Genomic DNA, 26,180 nt, shown 5'->3' with positions numbered 1-26,180 from the left:
ATATTATAAATCGTAAATTAATTAGTTGTCATATTCTAAATTTAAATGTCCTTTTTTAATTTGGCGATCAGTTTTTTTAATTGTAATGGTTTTTTTATGTTGTGACAATCTTTTAATTGAATTGAAGGTTTACATCTTCCAGATGACTTAATTTGCATTCTACTCCGTAGTTAGTAAAATTAAATTGAAGATAGATGAAAATATTATGTTAAAAGTTGTTTATTTCCTTTTTTTTACAATACATTAATAAATTCGAATAATTTTATTATTTAATTTCTTTCGAATTTTTTTCATCCTAAAAATAAAAGGTTGAAAAGGGTATTAAATTAGAAAAATGACATCATAAGGCAATGGATTAATACCTAACACGTGTAGGGAGGATTGTTTTGACAAAAAGACTTTAAAGTAGGGAGGAGTATCTTAGATTCCGGAATCTTAAATTCAAAGTTGGAAAATAGTATTAGATCCTTGTTAATTACGTATCTTGCGCCAACTTATATTCGAGCTGTCACTAATTGCCCTCTACTTTCTTCATTCGTTTGTGCATGCGACTTGCCCGGCACTTTCTTTTCATACATCAACCATTCTAGCGTTTGATTGTGAGCTACTACGATGCTAGTAGCTTTTCTCGTTTTTTGTCTTATTATTAAAAACTTAAAGGACCCTACATTTTTGTGCTAGACATGGCTACCGGGCCGGGCTAGTGCAGGCCAGATCACTCCTGGTTTGAATTGCGATGCAATGTCTTGAGTAGACTTGGACACAAGTGCGAGCCGGCCCGGCCCACACTACCCTCCCAATTTTCTCCGGCCCGCTGGCCGCTACCACAGCCCGCCCAACCCGCTCCCCTAATCGGGTCGGTCCACGGTTCAGGACCATCACACCACCAGCCCGAGCCCCCTAGTCTGCATACCTCAAACCTGTTGTGTGCTCGAGCTCACTCCCCATCAACACGGCCTGGCCTCACCAGCCTAGCCCACTGTCCACATAGAGTTTGAGCCCGATCATAGGTTGGGGTGTTCACCGGTCCGAACCGGTTTGATCCACGACCGTACGACCACCTACCTCAAAACCGGAGACCAGATCGGTTAAGAGGGGACCGGAACCGGACCAGAACCCTTTATGTCCGGTTTTTTCCGGGTTGGATCAAACCGGTTAGATTCTATAAGGTAATTTGAAGTTTTTTTTTTTTTTTTTTTTTTTTACTTGGACTTGATTGGACCGGAGACCGGCTACCATAATTTTGTGAACCCAGAGACCGGACTGGTACGGTTTGCTGGTCCGATCTAGTTTATGAACAACCTTAACCATAAGAAGGGGGTTGACTGGGTTTCCTTATGTTGTCTGACCCGGACTCGGTCCAACTAAGCTTTTTTATTTTATTTTTTTGATTCTTTCATAAGCTCCAGCAGGCTAGGCTAGCTGGGAGATTTTGGCTCGAGTTTAGCCCGAGTAATTGTGCTAGGCCAACACGCAGGCTAGCCGAGTTGGTAAAATTTGGGCCTAACGTGGCGGGTTAGGCTCTGCGGGCCGAGCTAGCCCGCCACAATGGCTAGCTATTCTTGTTCTGCATCCTATGTCGTTTAGTTTAAAAAAAGTATAGGACTAGTAGAGTAGAATGAGAGAAGCTAGAAATGTAGCATATCATTAACGCAAGTTGTGAATCACAATTCAAAGAATCCAATATTGCGGCCCACGTAGATTTGCTCCAATTTGTTCTTACCAAAAGTGACACAATCTCTCTTAATTTCTTACACTATTTTTTATAGAGAAACTTGGTGGTGTTGTTTGTTCTTGTCAAGCTTTGCACGTTAATTCTGACTTTTAACCATTATAACCACGCCACAAGTTGCAAAGATAGCGAAGCATTGCATATTCTTACACGAAATTTTATTTAATTCACACCATTATTAGTTTTATTCATTTTAATAATTAGTGGTCAACCAGTATATACTCTTTGAAATTCATACTATTAGCTTTATAACAATTTATAACAATTATGGTTTAGTGGACGGAGTAAAGTCCACTCAAGTGGGATTTTCGTATGTATTTAAAATTGAGCAATTGATCCAGCAGTAATTAACTAATTATTGTGTGAGACGATTATGGTGTGAGATCATTTCACTTTATATTTTGTGAAAAATGAGTACTCTATTTTATTATCATCGGTAGTTGATGGTAAGCAGTGAAGAATTGAGTTTTTATTTTACTGACCTTAATTTACAAGTTAAAGCCACAAGATATTCACTTTGGAATCTAAAATTTTTCGAGTTAAACTTAGCTATATTAATTTTTTTTTTTTTGTAAAATTGCGAGCATTTGGCAAATAGCGTTTGATTAGGGAGCTAGCCGGTGAAGCCGCCCCACTAGAAGATGAATATTTCGAATTTTGTGAATTTTCATTATATCTTACCCGTTTGTGGTCGCTTAAATTTTTTTCTTCCGTTGTACTTGAATTCTTAGCTTCGCCTCGGTGTGCAAAATAGCTTTTTATGAGTTAACACTCTCTTTGTACTCTCTCCATTCAGGCCATTTATTTATCTTTGATTTAGGCACAAAGACTAAAGGTGAGATTATCAGTCAGACTCTGCCACATCAGTTTTCCACTAACTTTTATTATTTATTTATTGTTTAGACGTACTCAGACTTTATACAATATCAGTCAGACCCACCTTAGACTTTACTTTTTCACTTTACTTGAAAAATCTGGGGTTTAAGAAAAAAAGAACAAAAATAATATAACACTTATCATTCTTTCATTGGATGTCTTCTTTTAATAGTGGGGTCAAGACTCATGTAGATTTTTAAGTTGAATCTTTGATTTCTAAGACTCTACTTAAAACTTTGTCAAGACTTTATTAAAATTATGATAGATTATTGGTACTCTTGAGTGAGTCTTGTCTTAAGACTCACCAAAGTCTTGTCTCAAGACTACCAATAATCTTACCCTAAGAAATGAGAATGAGGTCAACTATTCAATGATAAGTAGACCAAATTTGTGTGTGGATGATTAAATTAGTCATCAACAAAATTTCCAAAATAGAAAGATAAATAAATGACTAAGACACCCCAAAATGGAATAGATAAACATATAACTAAGACACTCCACAATGGCGCGAGTAAGAAATACATTAAAATTTGAGCCTTAGGTCATCTTCTTTTGGACTTAATTTCAGCTCATTTTAGTTCAGTTCAACTCTATTCAGTTTAGTTCAATTTCATTCAGTTCAGTTCTGTTCGACTCATCTACTGTATTTAGAAATTAATTCTTACTTTAGTGCAATTCAACTCAATTCAATTTCATTCAATTTAGTTTAACTTCATTAAATTTAGTTTTATTCAATTCAGCTTTTTTCCGCTGAAAAAATAGGGGCTTAATTCCCTCAAAAAAAAAAAAGCATGTGTGTTGGGTTGGCTAACAATTGTTAAGATGTGCGATCGAAAAAGACTGATAGTGTTCTGATTGGGCCTATACAACTTTGTTGGCCTGTTGGATTTATGATATTCTTTTTTTTTTTCTTTTAGGAAAATTTGTGATATTTTATGATATTCTTTTACAATTGGCTCTTAATGACTTAACTATGTGGCTTCCTTATTTAGTTGCTGCAATTTTTTTGCCGCAAATTCTTGTTTTAAATGGATTATTTTCGTCTAAAAAAATAAGAGGAATTTTAAGATCATTTTTAGGTCAAATATAACTATAATGATCTAGCTAGTATTTGCAGCTTATGATGTATTTTTTTTTCCAAAAGTGATCGCATTTGGTTATAAAGTGGTTTCAAAAAGACGAAAATAACATGTCTTAAGGAAAACTTACTCTTTTTGTGCGAATTAATGTCACTTTGAATCACTATTTGCCTCCATTTTCTCCACTATTAATAAAACTTCATTAAGTCAAAACAATCTTTATATTTTTTTTATACGAGCATATATATATATATGTGTCATTGTCGTTGAGACATCTTGTATAGTACTAATATATTGAACATATTCTGTAGATTTCAGTTAACTTAATTGGCAAAGTCATGAGATTTGATAATAACATCATATTCATCTATGTGACTCTCTTAACTTTACATTTTAAAAATTTCACGAAATCCAATATCCATGAAGAGGATTTACGAAAAGAAACTCTTAAAAAGTAATCTAACATCACAAATGTATGCTACAAATTCCGTAATTCTACTCATATAGTGTTGTGGTGTTTTTAATTACAATACAAAATCAAAATCTTATTCCAATATTGTATGTGAGCTACTTATTTTAAGAGACGAGTCGGATTTTTTGTTTGAAGCTTTAATTTAAAATTTGTCCCTCTATTTCATTCAATTGTTTACATTTTCTTTATTATTTATAAAATATATTTAAGTCAAAAGTAATCGAACATAATTTCACTCAAACATGCGTAATACCCAAATCACCATTAATTGTAAAACAAGAATATTCTAGGTATACCTTTGCCTATTTTAGAGCCTATAATATGTGTGGGAAACTGGGAATCATTAATTATTGTGTGAGACAATCTTATACTCCCTTCGTTTCAGTGATATGTTTACACTTGCTTTATTTCCCCCTCACAAAATAAAGCAAGTGTAAACATATTATTGGAACAGAGGGAGTAGTATATGACAGTTTATTTTTATAAAAGTGATTACTCTATTATTAATAGCAATAATAAAATGATTTTTTTTAGAAAAGAACCGTGCTTGATTTACAGTTTTATTCTAGAATTTGTGAAACATGCATGCATGATAGTCGTGATATTTGAGACTGATGGATGTAATCACCCACGCGAAATAACAGAAACATTAGAAAAGCATGCATCAAAGTAGACGACTAGATGATGCACTTCAGTTTCTTTACGTAAGGTGATGTAGTCGAACCACGCTGCCGCCGCCGCCGCCGCGTAAGAATACCATTTTACTTGAACTTACTTCACTTCAATAAATATTCTCCTACGTAGGAAGTCATCGGGATGACTAAAAAGTAATCAAACAATCTAATATAATTTTTTTACATGATTTTTTGCTTGATAGTAATAATTAATTAATTGCTGAGTGCCTCGGGTCCTCGGTCCAGTGGTGGAGCCAGAATTTAAATTTAGGGGACGAAAAATTTTAGGAAAATGAATGACTAATTTCAAAAAGCACTCCCCAAAAAAATTTCGAAAAATTCATCCGTCAAAGGAGAGGGTGACCGCCTCTACTAGCTCCCATAGCTTCACTACTGCCTCGGCCTTAGCCAGTTAGCCTAATGAAGAGTATTCTAGTAATTCTACCACCATGTTTATAGGACCGACGTTTAAAAAAATTTAAGGAATGGTTTGACTTTCAACTTGAGAGATGCCTATGGGCTATGGTATCATTAATTCATTGAAAACACTCCATAAATTTCGTAAGGGTCATACATTCCACTATAGGTGTTTAAACGTCCCAACCTTGTTAGCTTGACCCGGATCAATCCGTTTTTTTGAAGAGCTCGGGCCTTTAATTGTGACCAAACTTGGACTGGCCCGAAGTATTTTTGGGCAACGTTTGGGCCAAGTATTTGACTCAAATTTTGGTACGGTCTTTTCCACATCTCCTTACTATTAAGAGAATTAATTCTCTTAATTTTTCCTCAAAAAGTATCTACCTAAATAAGGTAATAACTAAAGTTTTCTTTCATTACATTATTATCTTTCCAATCAATATATTATTACAATTAAACTCTAATTTTTAAGTTAAATTCATAATTAAGTTTTTTTATTATAATAAAATAAAATTGGTATTAAACTATAAACTATAAGTTGTTAAATTTTTCAGTAAAAAAATAATTATTATTGTACAGAATAACTTGACGCATACTTACTATTAACTTCATGACAAAAAAAACAAGTTCAATAGCAAATTTAAAAAGTATAAACAAGACATTAAAAAAAAAAACTCTATATACCGCGCATGCATTGCGCGGAATTTGTACTTGTTAATTTATAAAGGAATATTTTTTGCTTATTAAATTTGTTAAAGAAGTGTTAAAGTTGTAAACAGTTTTTTACAAATTTATTTATATTTATTGAGATTTAAAAATGATTTCTACATAACATCAATCATATCTACAAGTATAAGATTATGTATTCTAATTAAGTGGGGATGTTTTTGATGGGGCATATTCTGCACCGCTGACCAAGTCAACATATTGAACAAGGTCAAAGATATCCACAGCAAGTCAACGACTTAGACAACTGGCCGTGCGACCCGTCGGCTGTTAGCTGGGTCTCGGCGTGACAACCTGCCAGCCGGGACACATACCCGCGTACTCATATCCAAGACCCCTCGGCGGTGTGTCAACATGGCCCGCCGGCCTGCCATAGGTCCCTCGGCCGAGGGGTAGATCAGTCTTTCCACCTGCTAGCCACTTGGCCACTTGGCCACTACGTGACAAAAGGTGAAAGCCTATAAATACTCCTCAACCTTCATTGAGGAAAGGATCCCACAACTTAACCTAAATACACTATTCATCTGGTAATATCTTCCTTATCTCTCTACAATACATATCTAGCCAAGTAACACAACTTAATCCTTTAAGTTTACTGACTTGAGCGTCGGAGTGAGTACGCTTGGCACAAAGCCAAGCCCTCAGTTCGTTCATTGTTGCAGGAGAGGCCGAGAGGAACGATAAAGGCAAGAAGGGTTCAACTCAAGACATTATTCTACAAGCCACGGATGGTAACGATACTTGCTCTGGAATTACACCCGGAACAATTGGCGCCGTCTGTGGGGAAAGACACTAGAAGCTAGTCACATTCATTCCCAAAAAAAAAAAAAAACAAAAACCCACCCAAAAAGCTAAAGAAGATGTCGAAACAACAAGACGCAGTCGTGACCGACGAAACCGCATTCTACCAAGATGATACTTTCAACAATTCTGGAGTCGTGCATCCCTCCACCGGCGGAGTAATCCAACTAGAGTCCGGGATGCCAACAATACCCGACACGCCGCTGCCAGCCAACCAGGTCACCATCATGGGGCATGTGGTTGACGTAGCAAAACTGAAAATGCTCCTGGACCTAATCAGTAATACGCCTGCTCACACTGTCACGCCGACAAGAGCGGCGGAAACCGTCCAGGAGACCAGGGCACAAAACGTGACTCCGAGAAATTTGAACGGAGCACTAGGAGAAGCTGACGCAGTCAAGTCGCCGGGGGAGCCCAAATTGGGCGCGGTAGACCTAAGTCCTTCCCGCACTCATGGGAGGACAGCGTCCCCGCAGCACGAACGAGGCTTACCCCAAAGGAGCCAGAGGAGTCCGACTCAACAGAGTTGGAGGATAAGTCCAAGTCGAAGAAGGAGTCCTTCCCGCTACGAGGAGAGGAGCCGGATTAGGAATGCGAGGAGCCGATCGCCGCGTGTCGTTCGACACGTGGTCAGACAGCCCCTCAGCGCCTACGTCCTAGAAGTCCAGGTGCCAACTAAGCTCAAGTTGCCACCTCTATCATACAAGGGAGATAGCGATCCAGCCGACCACGCTGAGGCTTTCGAGTCTTACATGTCGGTATGGGAGCAGCCCGATGAGGTCTGGTGCCGAGTTTTCCCAACAACTCTGCATGGAATGGCTCAAAGTTGGTACAAGGGGCTTCCCGACGGCTCGGTATACTATTACGCCGACCTAAGGGACGCCTTTCTAGCCCAGTACTCTTGCAACAAGAGAAGGGCCGTGGAGACATCGGACCTCCTAACTATCAAACAGGAGGGGGGCGAGTCTCTACGAAGCTATGTGAAGAGGTTCGACGGAAAGGTCCAGCAGATTCGAGAAATCAATCCCGAACTGGCGGCCTTCGCGCTGATGAAGGGCCTCCCAAGGGGAGATTTAAAAAATGAGCTCATCAAGTGCGGAGGCCTGGGCTTGGACGCCGCCAGGAAGTTGGCCGACCAAGCCATCAAGGTAGAGGACTATCACAAGACCTGGGTAGGCCCCAGTGAGGCCGAGCACTCAGAAAAGAAGAGCCGCCGGGAGGACAACCCGGAGGAAAGACGCCGTGACAACAACGGGTCACGGTCCGATGAAAGATGCCGTGAGAATAATAGGTCACGGTCGGACAGATCCGCCCGTGAGAATAATAGTTCAGGAACGTACCACCAGAGGCGGTATAGTGATAAAACCCCTCTCGTCGTATCAGCCGCCGAGGTCTTCGCCCTGAGCAAAAACGAGGGCCAGAAGTGGGAGAGACCCCCCAAGCCAAAAAGTGACGGTGACACGAGCCAGTACTGTGAGTACCACGGCCACACCGGCCATCTAACCAACGATCGCGCATCGAAGAATGCCATTGAAGAGCCGATCCGAAGGGGAGCCTCGGCAAGTACGTTGCCAAAAGCCAAAAGACTGACGCCGACAGTTCAGGTAAGAAATCCGTCTTCGAACGGATAGGAGTGATTCACGTTGTCATCGGGGGCAACGAGAACGGAGGGTCCGCTCATGGGCACAAACGGCACCTGAACGAGCTATATCAGGCCATCAACTTTGTGCCCAACACAGCGATCCCCGCTTCCAACATCCCCGATATAACCATTGGAAGGAAGGACTACGAAGGAGTCATCGCTCCTCACAGCGACCCACTTGTAGTCAATTTGGACATATCCAACCACCTGGTCAAAAGGTGCCTGATTGACACAGGCGCGTACACGAACATCATGTTCAGGGAGTGCTTCCTCAGCCTCGGCCGAAAGTCAAGGACTTGAGCCCCGCACCAACCCACTATACAGACTTCTCTGCGGGGCCGGCCTGGTACCACTAGGATCAATCAGACTCCCGGTAACGTTCGGCGAAAAGAATGCGGCTAAAAATGTCCTAGCTGAGTTCGTGGTCATCGACGGCTCGTCCGCCTACAACGTTCTCATAGGCCGAATCACCCTGAGCGAGGCTGACGCAGTGATGTCCATCCGGGCCCTAACACTGATGTATGTCTCGGACCGGGGGGAAGCGCATAAGCTCGTCTCCAAAGACGAGAATGACGAAGTGGTCAACGTCCGGATAGGCGCCCGAGGAGGATGCAACATGCAATCACTCAAAGTAGCGAAGAAATCAGAGAAAGGGAAAAGTCTATCCTTACAACAGGAGGGCGACCTCATGGATGTAGCTAGCGGCTGACCGGGAAGGTGTGCCTTTGACTGGTAATCTCGGGAAAACTCTGTGTAACGGCGGAGGTGTCCAAAACAGTTGTGGGCACCCCGACGCATGTTTTTATCTAATGAAAAATCGTCCAAGTCTTCCATCAGAACGTTCATTTTCCCCATAGTCACTAGGAAGCGTGAGACGCCGGCTCGCACTGTCATACCGACAAGAGCGGCGGTCTCTATCAATAAGCGACGTCGGCTCACACTTTGTCACACCGACAAGAGCGGCGCCTCCTCCAAGAGATAGGCGCCGTCGCATCACCCCAAGTAGTAGACGCCACGGCGATCACCCCAAGAGGTAGACGCCGTCGCATCACTCAAGTGGTAGACGCCACGGCCGTCATCATCAAGAAATAGACGCCAGCTCACACTGTCACACCGACAAGAGCGGCAGTCACTAACAAGGAGCACTCGCCGGCTGACACCGTCACACCGGCAAGAATGGCAATCACCCTCAAGAAATAAATACCTCGACGGTCACGGCCAGCACAGTTGATACTCGCAAAGCGATCAAAACGCCTTAGAAGCGTTGCACAGTTGAGGAACGCACTCTAAGACTGCCTCGACCAAGCCAAGGCGGAAACAGAGGAGACGCCCAGTTAATAACATAAAAAAAAACTCAGACAAGGATGAGAATAGATCTCGGCCGAGCCAGAGACAAAGTGAAACGTTAAGTACAGATTGAGATGCTCAACTATTAGCACAAGGAAAAGGGAATGAGGTAAAGACCTCGGCCAAGCCGGAGGCAGAAGAAACGAGCTCTTATTAAATGTGTTCAACAAATTACAAAAAATACAAACGACGGTCGTCCCCATAAGGGTCAGCCAAAGGACAACCTGCCAAAGTTGTACAAAATACAAAGACGGAAAGGCAGAAGGGTACAGACATCATCTCCCTATGTCTGCTGATGCTCGCCATCAGCAGCGGTAGCAACGTCTCCTTCGATGGGCAACCCAGCGGCTTTCCTGGCAGCCTCAGCCTTTGCCTCGGCAGCCTCAGCTTCCCTCATTCTCTTGGCCTCCTCATTGGCCGTCTTCGCCCTCTCAGCAAGGGCTGCTGCCTCCTCGGCCGCCTCCTGCTCTATCTTCACCCTCACCGCCTCCTTGACCCTCTCCTCCACGGCCTTCTCCTTAGCTTCGAGCTTGTCGTCAAACAGCTCGTCGAATTTGCTCCACGGAAAGGAACCTTCAAGAGGGAAGAGCTCCTCAATTACTTCCCTGGCCAGATCCCGGAATTCGGAGCACATGTCAGGGAGCATTTTGGTTTGGAGCATCTCAATGTCGTCCTCCTTTTGCCTGATGATGGCCTCCTTGCTCCGAATCACCTTCCCCTGGATCTGAAACCGTTCCCTGAATTCATTCCTCTGCTGGAGATAGAGGTCGGCGTGCCTCTAAACGAGGCCACACTTCGCCAGCAGCTTTTCAACTTCGGCCGCAGAAGTCTCGGCCTTGGCCCTCTCAGCAAGGACCTCCTTTTCAGCGTCCTCCCTGAGCTTTCTCTCAGCCAAGAGCGCCTTCTCGGCCTCCCCCCGAAGCCTCTGCTCATTGAGAAGATCCAGCTTCGCCTTCGTGGCCACCTTCTTAGTGGCATTAAGCTCAAAAGCGGATTGAGCCACGGCCTTCTCCTGCTCCATGATACGAGCGCCGGTCAGCTCGTTCCACCTCGCCAGTCTCTTAATCAACCTCGCGCCTTCCGCCACAAGCTGAGATGAAGAGCCAGTGGCGACGTTATGATCACCAGCCTGCGAACGGGAAAGGGAAACCTTCTGGGATGAAGAGTCAGTAGCGACGTTATGATCACCAGCCCGCGGACGGGAAAGGGAAACCTTCTGGGATGAAGAGTCAGTTGCGACGTTATGATCACCAGCCTGCGCGGGGTTCTCCTCCGTTTGCTGCTCAACAAGAGCGGCGGCCGACAGCGGTTGATCTACAAAATTAAAAAAAAAAGGGGGGCATCAGTATCAACATACATAGGCATGCCGAAAAGCCTGTCATCAGCAGCGCCTGATGAACCGGCTAAATCTGAGCCACCGGATAGATCAATACCGTGCTTGGCCTTCTTGGCCGAAGGGCGCATTTCCTCGTCAGCAGCAGAAGCAACGGCAGCGGTAAAGGCTGTCTGCTTTGTTTTACGGACAAGGGGAGACCCCTCCTCCTCACCGGAATCATCGCCATTGGAGACATAAACGACTTCCACCGTCTCCTTCTGAACAAGGGGGGTGGAAGGCGGAGCCGATGTCGGCGCCATCATCGCCGAAGGATTTGTTTTTCGCGTATGGCGCGGCATATTACTAACAACCTTCGCCTGGGCCTCCACCACATTCAAGCGTTTCAGCTGCTGGTCCATAAGATCATTCGGCGACGTCCTGCGGTCGTCGGTCAGAGCCTTGGGATGCAAGTTAGCAACGGTTTTGTCGTTGTGCAGCCCCATTCTCCGGAGGATATCCTCAGACAAATCCGGTCCAAAGTGGTCTGCGAAGGAAACAAAACAAGAATTAAATAGAGGAATTAAATCGGAGTTCGAAGAACAGGAACATTGACAGCGGTGATGGGCCTCATACCGACCCTACTCACCCTGTGCTAAGGCCGGTATGAGGCCGACATGGCAGAGCGGCTCATCCTGAAGAATGATCTGCGTTGGGGGAATCCATCTTTTCGGCACCCCACTCTTGTCCGCCTCAAAGAGCCTCATCGCCAGCCTCTCATCCTCCCTAAGAGAGACCCTGCTGGCATCCATCTTGAGTTTTTTCCGGGTGACCCATCTGTCATGTTCCGCCTTAGTCTCACACCGCAAGTTAACTTGGTGCTGAAAGCAGCGGGGCAGCGGATAGTCATCCGGCACCTTAACGTACACCCACCGATCTCTCCAGTCTTTGCAAGAAGTAAGTTTGTCAACAGAGACATAACCCTTCTCCATGTGCACACTGTACCAACCGACGCGGCCAGAGATTGACGGCTGGAGATAATGAAGCCGGCGGAATAAATTCACCGTCGGGGCCTCCCCCTTGAAGAGACAAAGCCACACAAAGCCGACTATCGTCCTCATGGCCAACGGATGCAGTTGGGCCACAGCGACGTTCATAGCTTTGATGATAGCCATGACGTACTCGTTCAGCGGGAACCGGAGCCCGTACTCCAAGTGTCGCATATATACACCGGTATGGCCCGGTGGAGGGCAACAGACGGCCTGACCCTCCTCAGGGATGACAATCTTGTATCCCCTGCCAAAGAAAAAGTGGCCCTCAAAAAACTTCTCACCAGAACAACTGGCCAACTTATGGGTCCAAGCTCGGTCAACGCTTGCCTTACAGACGTCACCGTGATCCATAACGTACCGCCTCCTCTCTTTGGGACGAGCACTTTCAGCATCATCACCAAAATCGTCTGCGTCATCATCGACATCATCGTCATCCTCCCATTCCTCCAAAACTCGAGGATCGACTTCAGGAGAAGGAGACCTAGGGCCCCCAGGCCTTATCAGGAGGGCGTCCAACTTCTCCTCCTCATCAAGACGCGACGGGGAACCCCCGTGCGCCGGTTTACAAGGCTCGGCATCAGCAGAAGACATGTTTACAATAAAAACTTACAAAGTTAAGAAATTGAGAAGTTTGTTTACCTTGAAGAAAAACACTCGCCGGAGTAACAACTCTGAAAATTAGAAGACAAGGAAGCCCTTGAGAGCTTAGAGAGAAGAAAAATTTTGGAGAATGAAATTGGTGGCCAATTTCACGGAATAACTGCCCTATTTATAGGGAAAAGCCCATAAAGAAGGACCAATCGCGAATGCCCATGAAGCGTCATCCAATCAGCGTGCAGACACGTGTCGGACATGCAACCACGGGATGTCAATCGTTGCAACAGTTAGACGTCAATCAATGCAACAGTGACCAAGCGTCTTCAACACGCCCATTCATATCTCTCCGCCTATTCACCTTCCTCAACAAATTCCCAAGCATCTGTTCTCCGCCGGCCACTCGATCAACCAAGCTAGGTAGCGCCGGCCGGTGGCAATCAAAAACAACCGGCACTCTCAACCCTGGTCTCAGCCAGCGTCACTTTCTTTTCCACATCGGATACGCTTTACGCATCCATGTGGAGGGGGGATATGGTACGGCCTAGGGTAGACCAGGCCGAGGTAGAAGAAGCCGGGGCAGAAGAAGCCGATGCAGAACATTTTTTACAAATTACTTGCACAGAATATACGCTCAAACGTACATCGGAGCCCATACCACGGCATAGACTACGCTGGGGGCAAATTGATGGGGCATATTCTGCACCGCTGACCAAGTCAACATATTGAACAAGGTCAAAGATATCCATAGCAAGTCAACGACTTAGACAACCCTAGCCGATCAGCCCATCGGCTGTTAGCTGGGTCTCGGCGTGACAACCTGCCAGCCAGGACACATACCCGCGTACTCATATCCAAGACCCCTCGGCGGTGTGTCAACATGGTCCGCCGGCCTGCCATAGGTCCCTCGGCCGAGGGGTAGATCAGTCTTTCCACCTGCTAGCCACTTGGCCACTTGGCCACTACGTGACAAAAGGTGAAAGCCTATAAATACTCCTCAACCTTCATTGAGGAAAGGATCCCACAACTTAACCTAAATACACTATTCATCTGGTAATATCTTCCTTATCTCTCTACAATACATATCTAGCCAAGTAACACAACTTAATCCTTTAAGTTTACTGACTTGAGCGTCGGAGTGAGTACGTTTGGCACAAAGCCAAGCCCTCAGTTCGTTCATTGTTGCAGGAGAGGCCGAGAGGAACGATAAAGGCAAGAAGGGTTCAACTCAAGACATTATTCTACAAGCCACGGATGGTAACGATACTTGCTCTGGAATTACACCCGGAACAGTTTTTCTTTATTTTATGTTTTGAACTAAAACTATTCATATACACTTCCATCATGAATCCGAATATATCTGAATCGATAAGAACTTGACCGATCGAATGTATCTGAATCGGTAAATTTATCATGAAACTGAATGTATCTATAGTTGACAATGTTTTGCTTGATTTATCTTGTCTTCCAATTATGCCCTATTTGTCTTTTTATAAGTATGTAATTCCTAAGCAAGGAGCAAAATTAAGCATCATTCCACTTTATCAATTGTATTACGATCTGAACTTAAGCTAAATCCGTTACTTGAAGGATTATTATTCTATTCTAGCCTTGTTAGATTCTTTTTCCTTATCTCAAGCGTATAAAGGTTCCTTCATCCCTTTTAATTTCTTCGACGGTGTGATAATACAAACATGACGGAGCCAAGGTTGTCGTAGTATAGAAATTTCATGGACAATAAATACGGATAAAATAAGGTACACCAACTTAAAAAATCAAATTAATTTCCGATAATTTATTAAGAAGCTAAGGGGAGTGCTCCTCCTAGTCCCTTAAGCTTGTCACTGAAAACACCGTCATTGCATCGCTAGAAGGTTTGACGCCCAAAGGCAATGGTGATCGGAAAACACCTTTGATTAGGGTATTATAAGTTTATAACTCCTAGTATTGTTCCTCCGACACAACACACAAGTACACAACACTTACAAAGTTTAGTACGATAGAATAATTAAAATTTCATGCAAATGCGCAAATTTAATTAAAAAATAGTTAAAATAATGTCCCACCCCAAGCAACATTCTCTCCATGTTAGAAGCATATCTTATAATCCACACATTCCCATTTCATATAGTGCCATCATACACTTTTTCCATGTGACTGGCTCCTTCCCTTTTGCTTCTTAACTATTTGTTTAATTTCTTTTAGTTTTCAAATTTATTCTCAAAAGTGAATTATAGAAATCATCAAAATATTTAAAATTTAAAAAAATTGAAATGTTTTTTACTTAAATTTAACCAAGAATGTAAAATGAAACTGCACCAAGCCACTAAATACATGCACTAATAATAGCACATGCGCATGCGCGTGCACACACACATATATCGTACTTATTTAGAATATTATATCTTAAAACCAATTGAAAAATAAAAGGATTCATTCTTTTCAGTTTTTATTACCTTAATACCTACTTGTTCTACTTATATAATGTAGTCAATTTTATTTTATTTTATTTAAATAGTTAGAAATAAAATTTCAAACAAAGTTCAAAATAGTAGGTTAATAACCTAATTACTTTCGGAAAAAACGAAAAGTAATTTGAAATTGATGATGTTAATCCATTAGGAGAAAGTAGTTTAAAACGGATCGGACGATCCTAAAGCGTGAATTAGTTTGGTTGATAACCTTACTTCAAAACATTTTACTACAATTTTTGAAGAATATGATTTGAAAATAGTAGATTTGACAAATGATCAAATATTATAACATAAACTTTAAGTTTGTTTTAAGAACATATTATTATTCATCATATATTATAAAAAAAAAGTTTGGAAAATTGGAATGATTTCTTAAGATAACATATTGCTTGTCATAGATCTCGACCTATATATTGAACTATGAATCATGAAATTAGTTGTAAGAAACAATGTGTGGTGTGAGCTGTATGGGACAAAAGAGCTAATTTCTTTTCTTTGCTAACATCTCTTCATCCATGTGTCTCATCTCATCTCATTGTTCATGCTTTTGCTTGAATAATTTCCTAAAGTAATGGTTGACACCAAATAGAAAACAGTTTGTCTCTAAATTGAAAAAACAGTTTTTCTAGTAAATGTCTTACGGATACATGTTAATAAAAGAAAGATTATTAAAAATATATCATGAAAAATTATGTATAAATTTAATTTATCATCAACAATTTTTTTTGTAACTAACTTATTAACATGTGCCCTTATTAGGACATAGTTAGATTGAAAACTGTTAATATAAATGTTTCTTCATTTTATTATATGACAATGACAAAAAAATATAATTTGATTGCAAATTAAGGTTATTATTATTGGTTAAAACTGGTGAAATTCTTAAGGGTATTAGGTTCAAATCTCAACAAGAGCAATCTTGAGGAGGTAAAATGGCCTGAGGTTATGCCTTATAGACTACGAGTCTGTCATCCCCTAAAAGGGTTGGTTGACCACGTATGCCTGGGTTAACTTAGAGTGCACCAAAAATAGCGACTGCGGGTTCCCTCATCATCATGAAAAAAAAAAAAAGAAGAAATTATTACTATTCGAATTTAGACATATGAATCATAATTAGTTATGTGATCTTATCTTTGTAGTAAATTGTAAGAGACAAAGGAGCTTATTCCCTTTTTCCAATGCCCTACACTTTTTCTCTCTTTTCTCCATTTTTCATTAGTTGATGGGAAATGATATAGGTATAATTGATGATCAAGCTAAGCATATCATAGGAGTGTGATTGAAAACCATAAAGTTGCATGCAAGCTTGCAAGATAACCCTTTGAATTATCACTTACTATCACTTTTTAAATTTCTACTTTAATAATTTATCTTCATATTTATTTTCTATAAATGGATTGCTAACTTCATTTCCCTTTCATTTATTAATTATTAATCAAATTAGTACAACATTCCAAACAATGTAGGCAAGAAAAGAATAAAGTCATTTGTTTCTTCTTCAATTACATATTTTGATTCCTAAAAACAGAAAAATCATTCCCTTTGCCTTCTTTCTCAAAGTCATTGTTTAGGCCTAACCTTCTCCAGGTTATTTTCTACATCTTCCGTTTCAGTCATTTATTTATCTTTGATTAAAATATCCCTCACTTTATTATTTCAGTCACAAATTCTATATTGGCGTTATATAATTTATGAATTGAACGTGAATTATCGTTTTAAAATGTAATACAGTACGTATTATTGAACATTGTCTTATGTGAGTGTAGGTATAACATTTATACGAGATGAGAGAGTTATTCACTTTATAAAGAGCGGTTATTCAGACCCGTTTTATAAATATAATGGTTACTTGAGTTATAAACAATTTGAACAAAGTTGTTAATAATTCCCCTATAATTGTGTAACAAAACAGAATACAACAGTTCAAGACCATGAATGATTTTGGCATTGGAAGACCACCAAGGCCATGGAACTTCTACTCAAGCTCGGATCCGTCTGAACCGAGTCCTTCACAAGTAGTAGAAGATCATAGACAAGGACATTGGAAGAATTTTGGAGCGACGTCGATGAATGCAATCTCATTTGGGTTTGTAGCCACAGCACTTTTGATATCCATGTTTCTCATTATGGCCATTCTTGAGCATCTCTTTAGGCCTAGTCTTTCTTCATCTCAAGATGGAGTCTCTAGGAGTTTGGAGACTAACAAATCAAGCACAAATGATATGGTAAGCTCAATAACTGTCCCGATGAATTGTTATCTATTTCTATACAGTACAATAGTTGATCAAATTCATTACATATAACATGCCCCCTAATGACCACCATTATATTACCCACTAGTCTTTTTAAATTAAATTACACTTTTTAAATTAACTTGTAGTAATTCTTGTTTTATTTTATAGATTATTTGACAAATTATATGACAAGAATTTTGAAAAATGTAATAATTCCGGTGTGTGGGAGTAAAATGAAGGACCCAGCCACCCAGGACACAAGACTGTAGTCTGATTTTGGAGTTGTTATAAATGAGGGAAAAGAAAATAAATAAACACAAGACATACTGCATTTTTGAATACGTAAAGAATCAAATGGAACGGCCTAAAATGGAATACGTAAAGAACTCAATGGAACGGAGGAAATGAGATATAAGAGTACAAGACCCAAGTATCAATAATGATATTGGCAAAGTACCTAGTAGTCTACTACATTGTTTGAATAACATAGGACCCAAGTAAGAATCAATAAAGACATTGTCTTCACTCCACCATTTGATTGTGATGTCAAAACATTTAGTCACCATTGTAGATTGCTCAATTTTTCGACTGTTCTACCGTTGCTCCTTCCGCATCAACGGTTAAATAAAGAACAATAAAAAAGACGGATAGTATAGTCAATATTACGTGATTGTTTCGTCTAGTTATGACTTTTGAGTTATGACGACTCATGTACTTAAGAGGCTTCATACATATGGATTCGAGTATTTTGGTCTACAAATTTAAAATTCTTTTATGTTTCGGTTAATGTTGTTTTCCTTTCCGGTTTCCACTCTATGAACCTACATAACTTGACGAAATTTTCAAAATTGTACCTTAACCATATATTTACATTTATATACGTAATATTAATAAACTGGTAGAGTTGCTGAAAATTATTCTTTACAATGGTGAACAAATTGGCATGAAGTGACAAAAGAAGTAATCTGTTTGAATTTTTTTTTTTTTTTTTTTTTTTTTTTTTTTTTTTTTGGCAGGAGATAAGGAGAACAGCAGCAAAAGAGATATCAGTGGTAATGCCAGGACAAAAGTATCCGACATGCATTGCACAACCAGCTCCTCTTGTTTCTTGTCCAAGGCAGGGATTTCGCTGCCCGTCCCATCACCCCAACCCTCACCCTTCCCTTTCCTGAATCGTAGTGTTTTCCATGTATTCGCCTTTTTCACACGAAACCATTGTTGTGTCCTCAAATATACTTTGAGGCATTCCATCGATTGTCGGCATAATATTTTTATACAATCGTCATATTTCGTGTTTTCTACCCGACAGTCTTGAGTCCCTTTTCCTAACACAAATTTAGATACTAAAACAATTGACAACGATATTTGTATGCAATAGTAAGTATACCAGAACACGGACAAGTGACAACCACAAGGTTCAGCAGTTCAGCAATCGAACGCTTCTGGAATATTATTGATTTTCATTTCATGTGGGATTGTGAACTACATGGACAATTAAAAGCCACTATAATGTTCAGAGGATGCAATAAAAGCTAGTGACAAAATTCGAAACCATGGACTCTTTTCCTACTACCTTTCCCTAACAAGTTTCTCTCCTCAGCACAAACAATCTACTTAACAACCAAACTTAAACTTTCGTCGTCAAAAACTTCTTATACACAACAAGTGAAAAGAATTGATGTAGTGCAGTAAAATTCTGAAGTTCTCACTTGCTGTCGGTGAAGTCAGCATCGATGACATCTCCTTCAGGTCCCTTGCCGGTTGATTCCGAGGGTCCTGACTCGGCACCAGGAGTGGGACCACCAGGAGCACCACCTGCACCGGGCTGGTTGTATAAGGATTGACCGAGTTGCATAACTTCCTGGTTTAGAGCAGCCATGGCGTCCTTGATGGCTTGGGTTTCGCCCCCAGAGATGGCATCCTTGAGCTCTCCGAGTTTTGCTTCGACCTTCTCTTTGACAGGGCCGGGAACTTTGTCTCCAAGTTCCTTCAACTGCTTCTCTGTCTGGTAGACAACTGAATCAGCTTGGTTCTTTGTGTCGATGGCATCCCTCTTTTCCTTGTCCTCCTTGGCAAACCGTTCTGCTTCACTAACCATCCGTTGCACCTGAAAAGTTTTCATTTCCACTTCCACATTTCATATTTTGAAATTTCACAAACAAAAGAAATAGCCCTAGCTGGGCCGTCACAAAAAATTGTAAGGGCCTTGCCGGAGAGTTAACTGTTAGGCCCTCCAAATTATATCTAATGGCTCAAAGTTGTTCAGTATTAAGATATTTAAAATATTATGTAAACAAAATTACAGCTACCAAAGTAAACTTTTGTTAATGTTATCTTAAGATTATTTAGAACTGTACATGCTCTTTCATTTAGTCCATATTGAAGAATAAAAAAGCCAAATTTAGTCGAACAACACAGTCCACAAAGCTATTATCTAAGAGAATTCAAACCCACCCCTCCCTACTGAAATGTAAAATAGGCTTCCGAAAATGCAAATTAGGCTTTATCACCACGTCTACTATGCTACAAGATTCAAGATTCCTGCTTGAGTGCTAGAAATAACTAAAGTGGCTATTTGGGCCCCTGATTTATGAGGCCCTGATTCATCGCACTAGCTAATAGCCGCCCGGGCCCTTGGCCACCATATAAATCATAACTCTCTCTGCAACACTATAATTTTGTACAAAGACCCAAGACACTCTCACATGCAACAGTAAAAGTATCACTTTTGTGTATAAATAGAAGACAGTCATTTTAGAAAACAAAGAAACGGGTCAGTAACAATCATACCTCATCACCGGGTAAGGTACTTGCTCCAGTAATTGTGATATCTTGTTTCTTTCCTGTTCCCTTGTCAATGGCAGCGACAGAAAGAATACCATTGGCATCAATGTCAAATTTGACTTCAATCTGGGGAACACCTCGAGGAGCCGGTGGAATACCATCCAGGCGGAAGCTACCAAGAGATTTATTATCCCTCACAAACTCTCTTTCACCCTGTAGAACGTTAATCTCGACACTTGTCTGTCCATCTGCAGCTGTTGAGAAAACCTCTGACTTGGAAGTGGGTAGGGTTGTATTCCTCGGGATGATCTTAGTCATAACTCCACCAAGTGTTTCAAGACCCAATGACAATGGAGACACGTCCAAAAGCACAATGTCACTTACATCCCCGGATAGGACACCCGCCTACAACAAAAGTAAACAATTTAATAATTATGATACAGGCACAACTTGCAAAAGTAAGAGCCTAAAACACGCCCAGTCATGAATAAAGGAGCCAGCCCTGAGCATCAAGAAGTAGGTCACAAACAATAAATATTTAGAAAGCAATGGACAGTGGCAGTTGTTTCAAAGAGAAAGACACGGAAAAATGAAAGTAGAACAAACCTGCACTGCAGCCCCTAGAGCAACGACTTCATCAGGATTAACTGTTACATTAGGATCTTTTCCGGTCAGACTCTTGACCAACTCCTGAACAGCTGGAATACGTGTCGACCCACCAACAAGGATCACTTCATCTAAATCGCTGAAGGAGAGCTTTGCATCCTTTAATGAATTCTGTACGGGTGTTTTCAACCTGAAGGCAAAAAAAATAGAGATGAAGTACCAAGTCATACAGTGTATCAGTGTATGGGTATCAAAAGTTATTTTGTCCATTAACCCAAAAAATGAAAGATCAAAATATTGGATCAAGACTCAACCACAAATAATAAATTGAACAAAGCAATTAAGTACCTGTCAAGAAGGTCTGAGCACAGCTCCTCAAACTTTGCTCTTGTCAAGGTGGTCTCAATGTGCTTGGGGCCATCAGCAGTTGCAGTAATGAAAGGCAAACTAGAGACACAAATGATTTAAGCAGTCAGTTTGATGCAAATACAGTACAACACATGCGGACTAAAAGCTTAAAAGCAACTATAATGACAGATATCTAACAAACCTAATGTTTGCCTGCGTTAGAGATGACAGCTCCATTTTGGCTTTCTCAGCAGTCTCTGTAAGACGCTGAAGAGCTTGCTTGTCTTTCAAAAGATCGATGCCTTCATTACTTTTGAAATCAGCAGCTAGCCAATCAACAACCCTCTGGTCAACACAAATTAAATTACTGTGATTAGAAAATGCTCAAAAAGAATAACATGACTTCATGGTCGGACAGCGCAAAGAAAAAGGTAAGAGAGCAAAGAGGGAGTAATCATCCTTACCTTGTCAAAATCGTCACCACCCAAATGAGTGTCTCCGGAAGTCGACAACACTTCAAATACTCCATCACCCACCTCAAGCACTGGAACCGGGGCAAATATAATCATATTAAGAATATAAAGAATTTAAAACAATGGATAAGCATTTGACATGATTTTAAGAGATCATAGACAGCAAGAAACATATTGACGGTTTTAAATGAGACCAAAAACCCAAAACATTTCGGGATTAAAATTTTCTAGTCAAAATCGAGACAGTCCCAAAACGATTTCAAAAGAAATTAAAATAGCATTTTAGAGCTCATTCCGTCAAAAATCAGTGTTAAAAATCAAATAGTGATTTCTTTATAGCCGTCTGCCGACCACAGATCTGGGTGGGACTAAAGGTTTATTGTCGTCGTCGTTATTGTAGTACTTCGTTATTGTAGTACTTGAATACCCATGTTGTTGTAACAAGTCCATTAGCCAAGCAAAAAAAAGGAGGGTCTCTCAACATCTCATGTGACTCTCAGAAACAGGATTAACTAAAGCTAAGACAGTACCTGAAACATCAAATGTTCCACCTCCAAGGTCAAACACCAATATGGTTTCATTGTTCTTCTTCTCAAACCCGTAAGCTAAAGAGGCAGCAGTTGGCTCATTTATGATCCTAAGAACTTCTAACCCTGCAATACGTCCAGCATCTTTGGTTGCTGTCCTTTGCGAGTCATTGAAGTAAGCAGGCACAGTGACCACGGCCTTGGTTACTTTGTCATTTAAAAACTTTGATGCATCATCCACGAGCTTCCTCAGCACCTTCAAGTAAAAAAACAACAATGCAAAATTCCAATTATGAGACCAAAAAGACTCTTCGTAAATACACACCAACAACATTTATATATCAGTCACAAATAGTAAGCAAACTCATTGCTAAGCAGCTAGCACTACATTTGACTACCATCTATTACGCCGGCATTCTGCACAAGTAAACATAGTTCATTTGTGTTTACACATTTCTTGCCACAAAAACGTTCTTTCCTAATTCACCTACAAAAGACACATCTAACGGAACAAAAATGAAAATGCACCAACCTTTTACAGTCAGAATCACTAAGCAACTTAAGCCTACAAATGGAAAGTTCATTTCAACTTGCAGTTTATGTATACTCACTCTGTCCCCGTCTTTACATGTAAAAAACATGCTAGTGGGTTAGGGAGTCCCACACTCATTTTCCACCACACAAAAGAGGAAACATCAACTACCACCATGACAACCCAAAATGGAATACGTAAACTATTGATGAGGACAGAGTAAGTACCAACTCCAATGGGGAGTAGTTAACCTACAAAATTCAATCTGGGTCAACTGATTTCAACAACCCTCAACTCAATACATTTCTATACAACAAAATAACTCCAAAACAATCAATTATCACAAGAATGCAAAACCAAGCAATCAAAGAGCTAGTCTCCTACAAAAAGTTTTACGATAAAACCATCTACTAAACACAATAACACCTACATAAAACCGTTTTACATGAAACTTTGTGTTTCATGAGTAACACAAGACTTTAAACTACACAATTACGACAACAATGCAAAATTAAGAAGTTAATATTCAACTAAAAAGTGCACAATTACCACCACAAAGCAAAATCAAATACCCAGCTAATCTCACAATCTAACCAAACCCTAAAATTCAACTAAAAAGCATACAATTATCACAAGAATAATTACACAATCAAACCAAACCCTAAATTCAACAAAAAAAATACACACAACAAACTGAAATTAAACAACAACCTAATCTCAATCCAGCTAAAACCTAAAATTCAACGAACAAATTACGCGAAAAAAGAGATGAAATTACCTGAGCAGAGATCTCCTCAGCAGCAAATTGTTTACCAATGGCAGGACAATCAAGCTTAACATTCCCATTATCATCTCTCACAACCCGATAACTAACCTGCTTACTCTCCTCATCAACTTCCGACATTTTCCGTCCAATAAACCTCTTCACCGAGAAAAACGTATTCTCGGGATTCACAACCGCCTGTCTCTTCGCAATTTGCCCCACAAGTCTCTCACCATTCTTCGTATACGCAACAACAGACGGCGTAGTCCGCTGACCTTCCGCGTTCGTAACAATCGTCGGCTTACCACCTTCCATCGCCGCAACGGCGGAGTTAGTAGTTCCGAGGTCGATTCCGACGACTTTCTCATTAACCACGCGTAGTGCACCGGCGCGTCGGGCGTGGCGGCGCGTGGGAGTGAGAGTGAAGGAAGTAGGTTTAGGTGTGCAGAAAGCGAGGTTTTTACGGGTGCCGAAGAAGAGAGAGTTGTTTAGTTTGATTGATGTAGGGATTGTGGTTGTGTAATTGAGATTGAATTGGGAGGAAGCGGACGCCATTGTTGAAGAAGAAGATGAGAGGAAATTGAAATTAGGGTTAGAGGTGGTGAGAGAAAGGGGGAAATTTGAGGAGATAAGGAGAAAGAGGGGAAGTGTGGGTGTGAAGGGGGGTTTATGAAGAGGAATGGTTGGTATTTAGGTGGATACGTTGAGGTCTTCCCACTATTCATTCACCTAACGAGATTTCCAATGTTGTATATTCCGATACTCGTGTATTATGTTATCGTTATTGTATTCGTATTGATCGATGGATACGATGCTATTGAAATTAAATTGAGATGATATAATTAAATGATGTGTTTTTTTATCCTATGTCCACTACGTATAAGATAAGAAATCCAAAAGGGAAAGAATTAATGATATTTTTATGGGAAATTGCAATATTCTATCACTTTACAAGAAAACATCATTAATTCTTTCTCTTTTGGGTTTCTTATCCTATGCCTAGTGGGCATAGCATAGAAAAATCGTTAAATGATTTATTTGTATTAATAATGATGATAAAATTAAAACTAATATTGAGATCTTTTATGAATAAAAGTAGGTGAGTCAAATATAGTTGATATACCCTACGTATTAGTTAGGGAGTACGGTGAAATTGTGTAGTGATATGAAGTAATAATACAAATAATTGAAATGATGTTGTTTGATTAAATATTGACACATATTTCTCCTTTTTTATTCACAAGTCATATTATATTTTGCACAATAATTTAGTGTTTTACTATTACTTTTTGGTACAAGTGTTTAACTGTTAGGCTTGGTTTGGTAAAACTAACTGAAAAGTTAGCTGAAATCTGAAAAAGTAACTGAAAATTGAAAAGGTAACTGATCAGGTAGCTGAAAATTAGGAATTGATAAGGTAACTGATTATATAAAAAGATATTTGACAAACTAACTGAAAAGGTAGCTGATTTTGATGAATGACGTAAAAGAATATTATAATTATTTAACAGTATAGATTTAAAGGGTAAAAACGGAAAATTAAACCAAATCAGGTACCTGAAATCTCAAATGCTACTCTAGGTAACATCTCATTTCAGGTAGCTTATTTGATTAAATAAACTACTTGCCAAACGCTTACAAAAAAATAAGGTCATTCAAAATTTTGGTCAAATAAAATACTTTGACCAACTCAGTCTTCAAAATCTTCAAACGAAAGAAGTAGTGTATAAATGTGGACATCATTTATTGTATTTATAATCTAAAAAATCTAAGATTTGAATTTGTTTTACACCTTTGTCTCTTAAAATATAAAATAGTCAAAATATTGACTTTATTTAGTCTAATAAAGCGTAAAAACAATCATATATTAGGATGAATTGAATTGTAATTATGCATAACCATATGACTAATCTTTAAAATATTTGTTCTTTTGCACGATATTAATGATATTACTCTAAGAGGTTATCAAAATGGATGGTATATATATCAAATATTAGGTTTCAACATGAAATTAGTGAAACCTTGAAATACACCGAAATAGAATTCTCCTAACCTTTGAAGCATCAATATGACATCATCAACGATCTATCTCCTATTACGGATCAAGTCTTAAAACAGTGCATTATTTTTTTTTTTTTAATTTTTTTTTTGATTAGGTAAGAAAACTAAGTTGATCCTCTAGGGTAGGACCAACCTATCTCATTCTTTCGAATGAGGGAGGTAAGTTGAAGCCACCGGCTATCAAACCACCTCGAAAGAGTTGGACATGAATGTCCAACTGAAGCCATGAAGTCAGCAACCTTGTTGGCTTCACGAAAGCAATGTTTAATTATCACTTCATCGAAAAAATGAAGGTCTAATTTCACATCCTTGATAATACTAGAAATTTCCCACGGAATTTGCCAAGTACCTCGAATCGAGTTAATAACACATAAGTTATCACCCTCCACAATTAACTTTGAGATTCCTAAGTATTTAGCTGCTAAAATACCTTCTTTTAAACCAAGTGCTTCCGCAACAAGGATACTATTGGATCCGCACTTTTTTGCTCCCAACAAAACGACTTTACCATTGTGATCTCTTAAAGAATATCCTAAAGCAGCTTTATTACCTTCTATTCTCGATCCGTCAAAATTTAGCTTTAGGAAACCGTTTGTAGGTTTTTCCCACCAAATCTCTTCCTTACTAGAATTGTTTCTAGCAAACTCTTCTACC

At 40.0% G+C, this 26,180-nt stretch overlaps 2 protein-coding genes across 2 annotated transcripts; one reads left to right on the top strand and one right to left on the bottom strand.

The window, feature by feature from the left end:
* Positions 1-16,698: 16,698 nt before the first annotated feature.
* Positions 16,699-18,697, top strand: LOC141643845 (uncharacterized). The gene is made up of 3 exons (XM_074453168.1): positions 16,699-16,785; positions 17,111-17,423; positions 18,449-18,697. The coding sequence occupies exons 2-3, from the start codon at positions 17,130-17,132 to the stop codon at positions 18,602-18,604; spliced, it is 450 nt and encodes a 149-aa protein (XP_074309269.1). The 5' UTR covers positions 16,699-16,785; positions 17,111-17,129; the 3' UTR covers positions 18,605-18,697.
* Positions 18,698-18,870: 173 nt separating this feature from the next.
* Positions 18,871-24,188, bottom strand: LOC141643844 (stromal 70 kDa heat shock-related protein, chloroplastic). Its single transcript, XM_074453167.1, has 8 exons — positions 23,481-24,188; positions 22,174-22,426; positions 21,635-21,714; positions 21,373-21,515; positions 21,171-21,269; positions 20,823-21,012; positions 20,223-20,621; positions 18,871-19,539 (listed from the first exon to the last, which is right to left on the bottom strand). The coding sequence occupies exons 1-8, from the start codon at positions 24,018-24,020 to the stop codon at positions 19,138-19,140; spliced, it is 2,106 nt and encodes a 701-aa protein (XP_074309268.1). The 5' UTR covers positions 24,021-24,188; the 3' UTR covers positions 18,871-19,137.
* Positions 24,189-26,180: the final 1,992 nt, after the last annotated feature.

Source organism: Silene latifolia, chromosome 2 (assembly GCF_048544455.1).
Source record: "Silene latifolia isolate original U9 population chromosome 2, ASM4854445v1, whole genome shotgun sequence".
Lineage (NCBI taxonomy): Eukaryota > Viridiplantae > Streptophyta > Magnoliopsida > Caryophyllales > Caryophyllaceae > Silene > Silene latifolia.
The sequence above is the reverse complement of the archived record's forward strand: the minus strand, read 5'-3'. Positions and strand labels throughout refer to the sequence as shown.

What these genes read in the sequence shown, in the direction of transcription:
- LOC141643845 (XM_074453168.1), top strand. Translation starts at nt 17,130, where the DNA reads ATGAATGATTTTGGCATTGGAAGACCACCAAGGCCATGGAACTTCTAC. An exon ending in AATCAAGCACAAATGATATG is followed by an intron (nt 17,424 to 18,448) that starts GTAAGCTCAATA and finishes TTTTTTTGGCAG; the next exon opens with GAGATAAGGAGAACAGCAGC.
- LOC141643844 (XM_074453167.1), bottom strand. Translation starts at nt 24,020, where the DNA reads ATGGCGTCCGCTTCCTCCCAATTCAATCTCAATTACACAACCACAATC. An exon ending in TGGAACATTTGATGTTTCAG is followed by an intron (nt 21,715 to 22,173) that starts GTACTGTCTTAG and finishes CCCCGGTTCCAG; the next exon opens with TGCTTGAGGTGGGTGATGGA. An exon ending in TGCTCAGACCTTCTTGACAG is followed by an intron (nt 21,013 to 21,170) that starts GTACTTAATTGC and finishes TTTTGCCTTCAG; the next exon opens with GTTGAAAACACCCGTACAGA.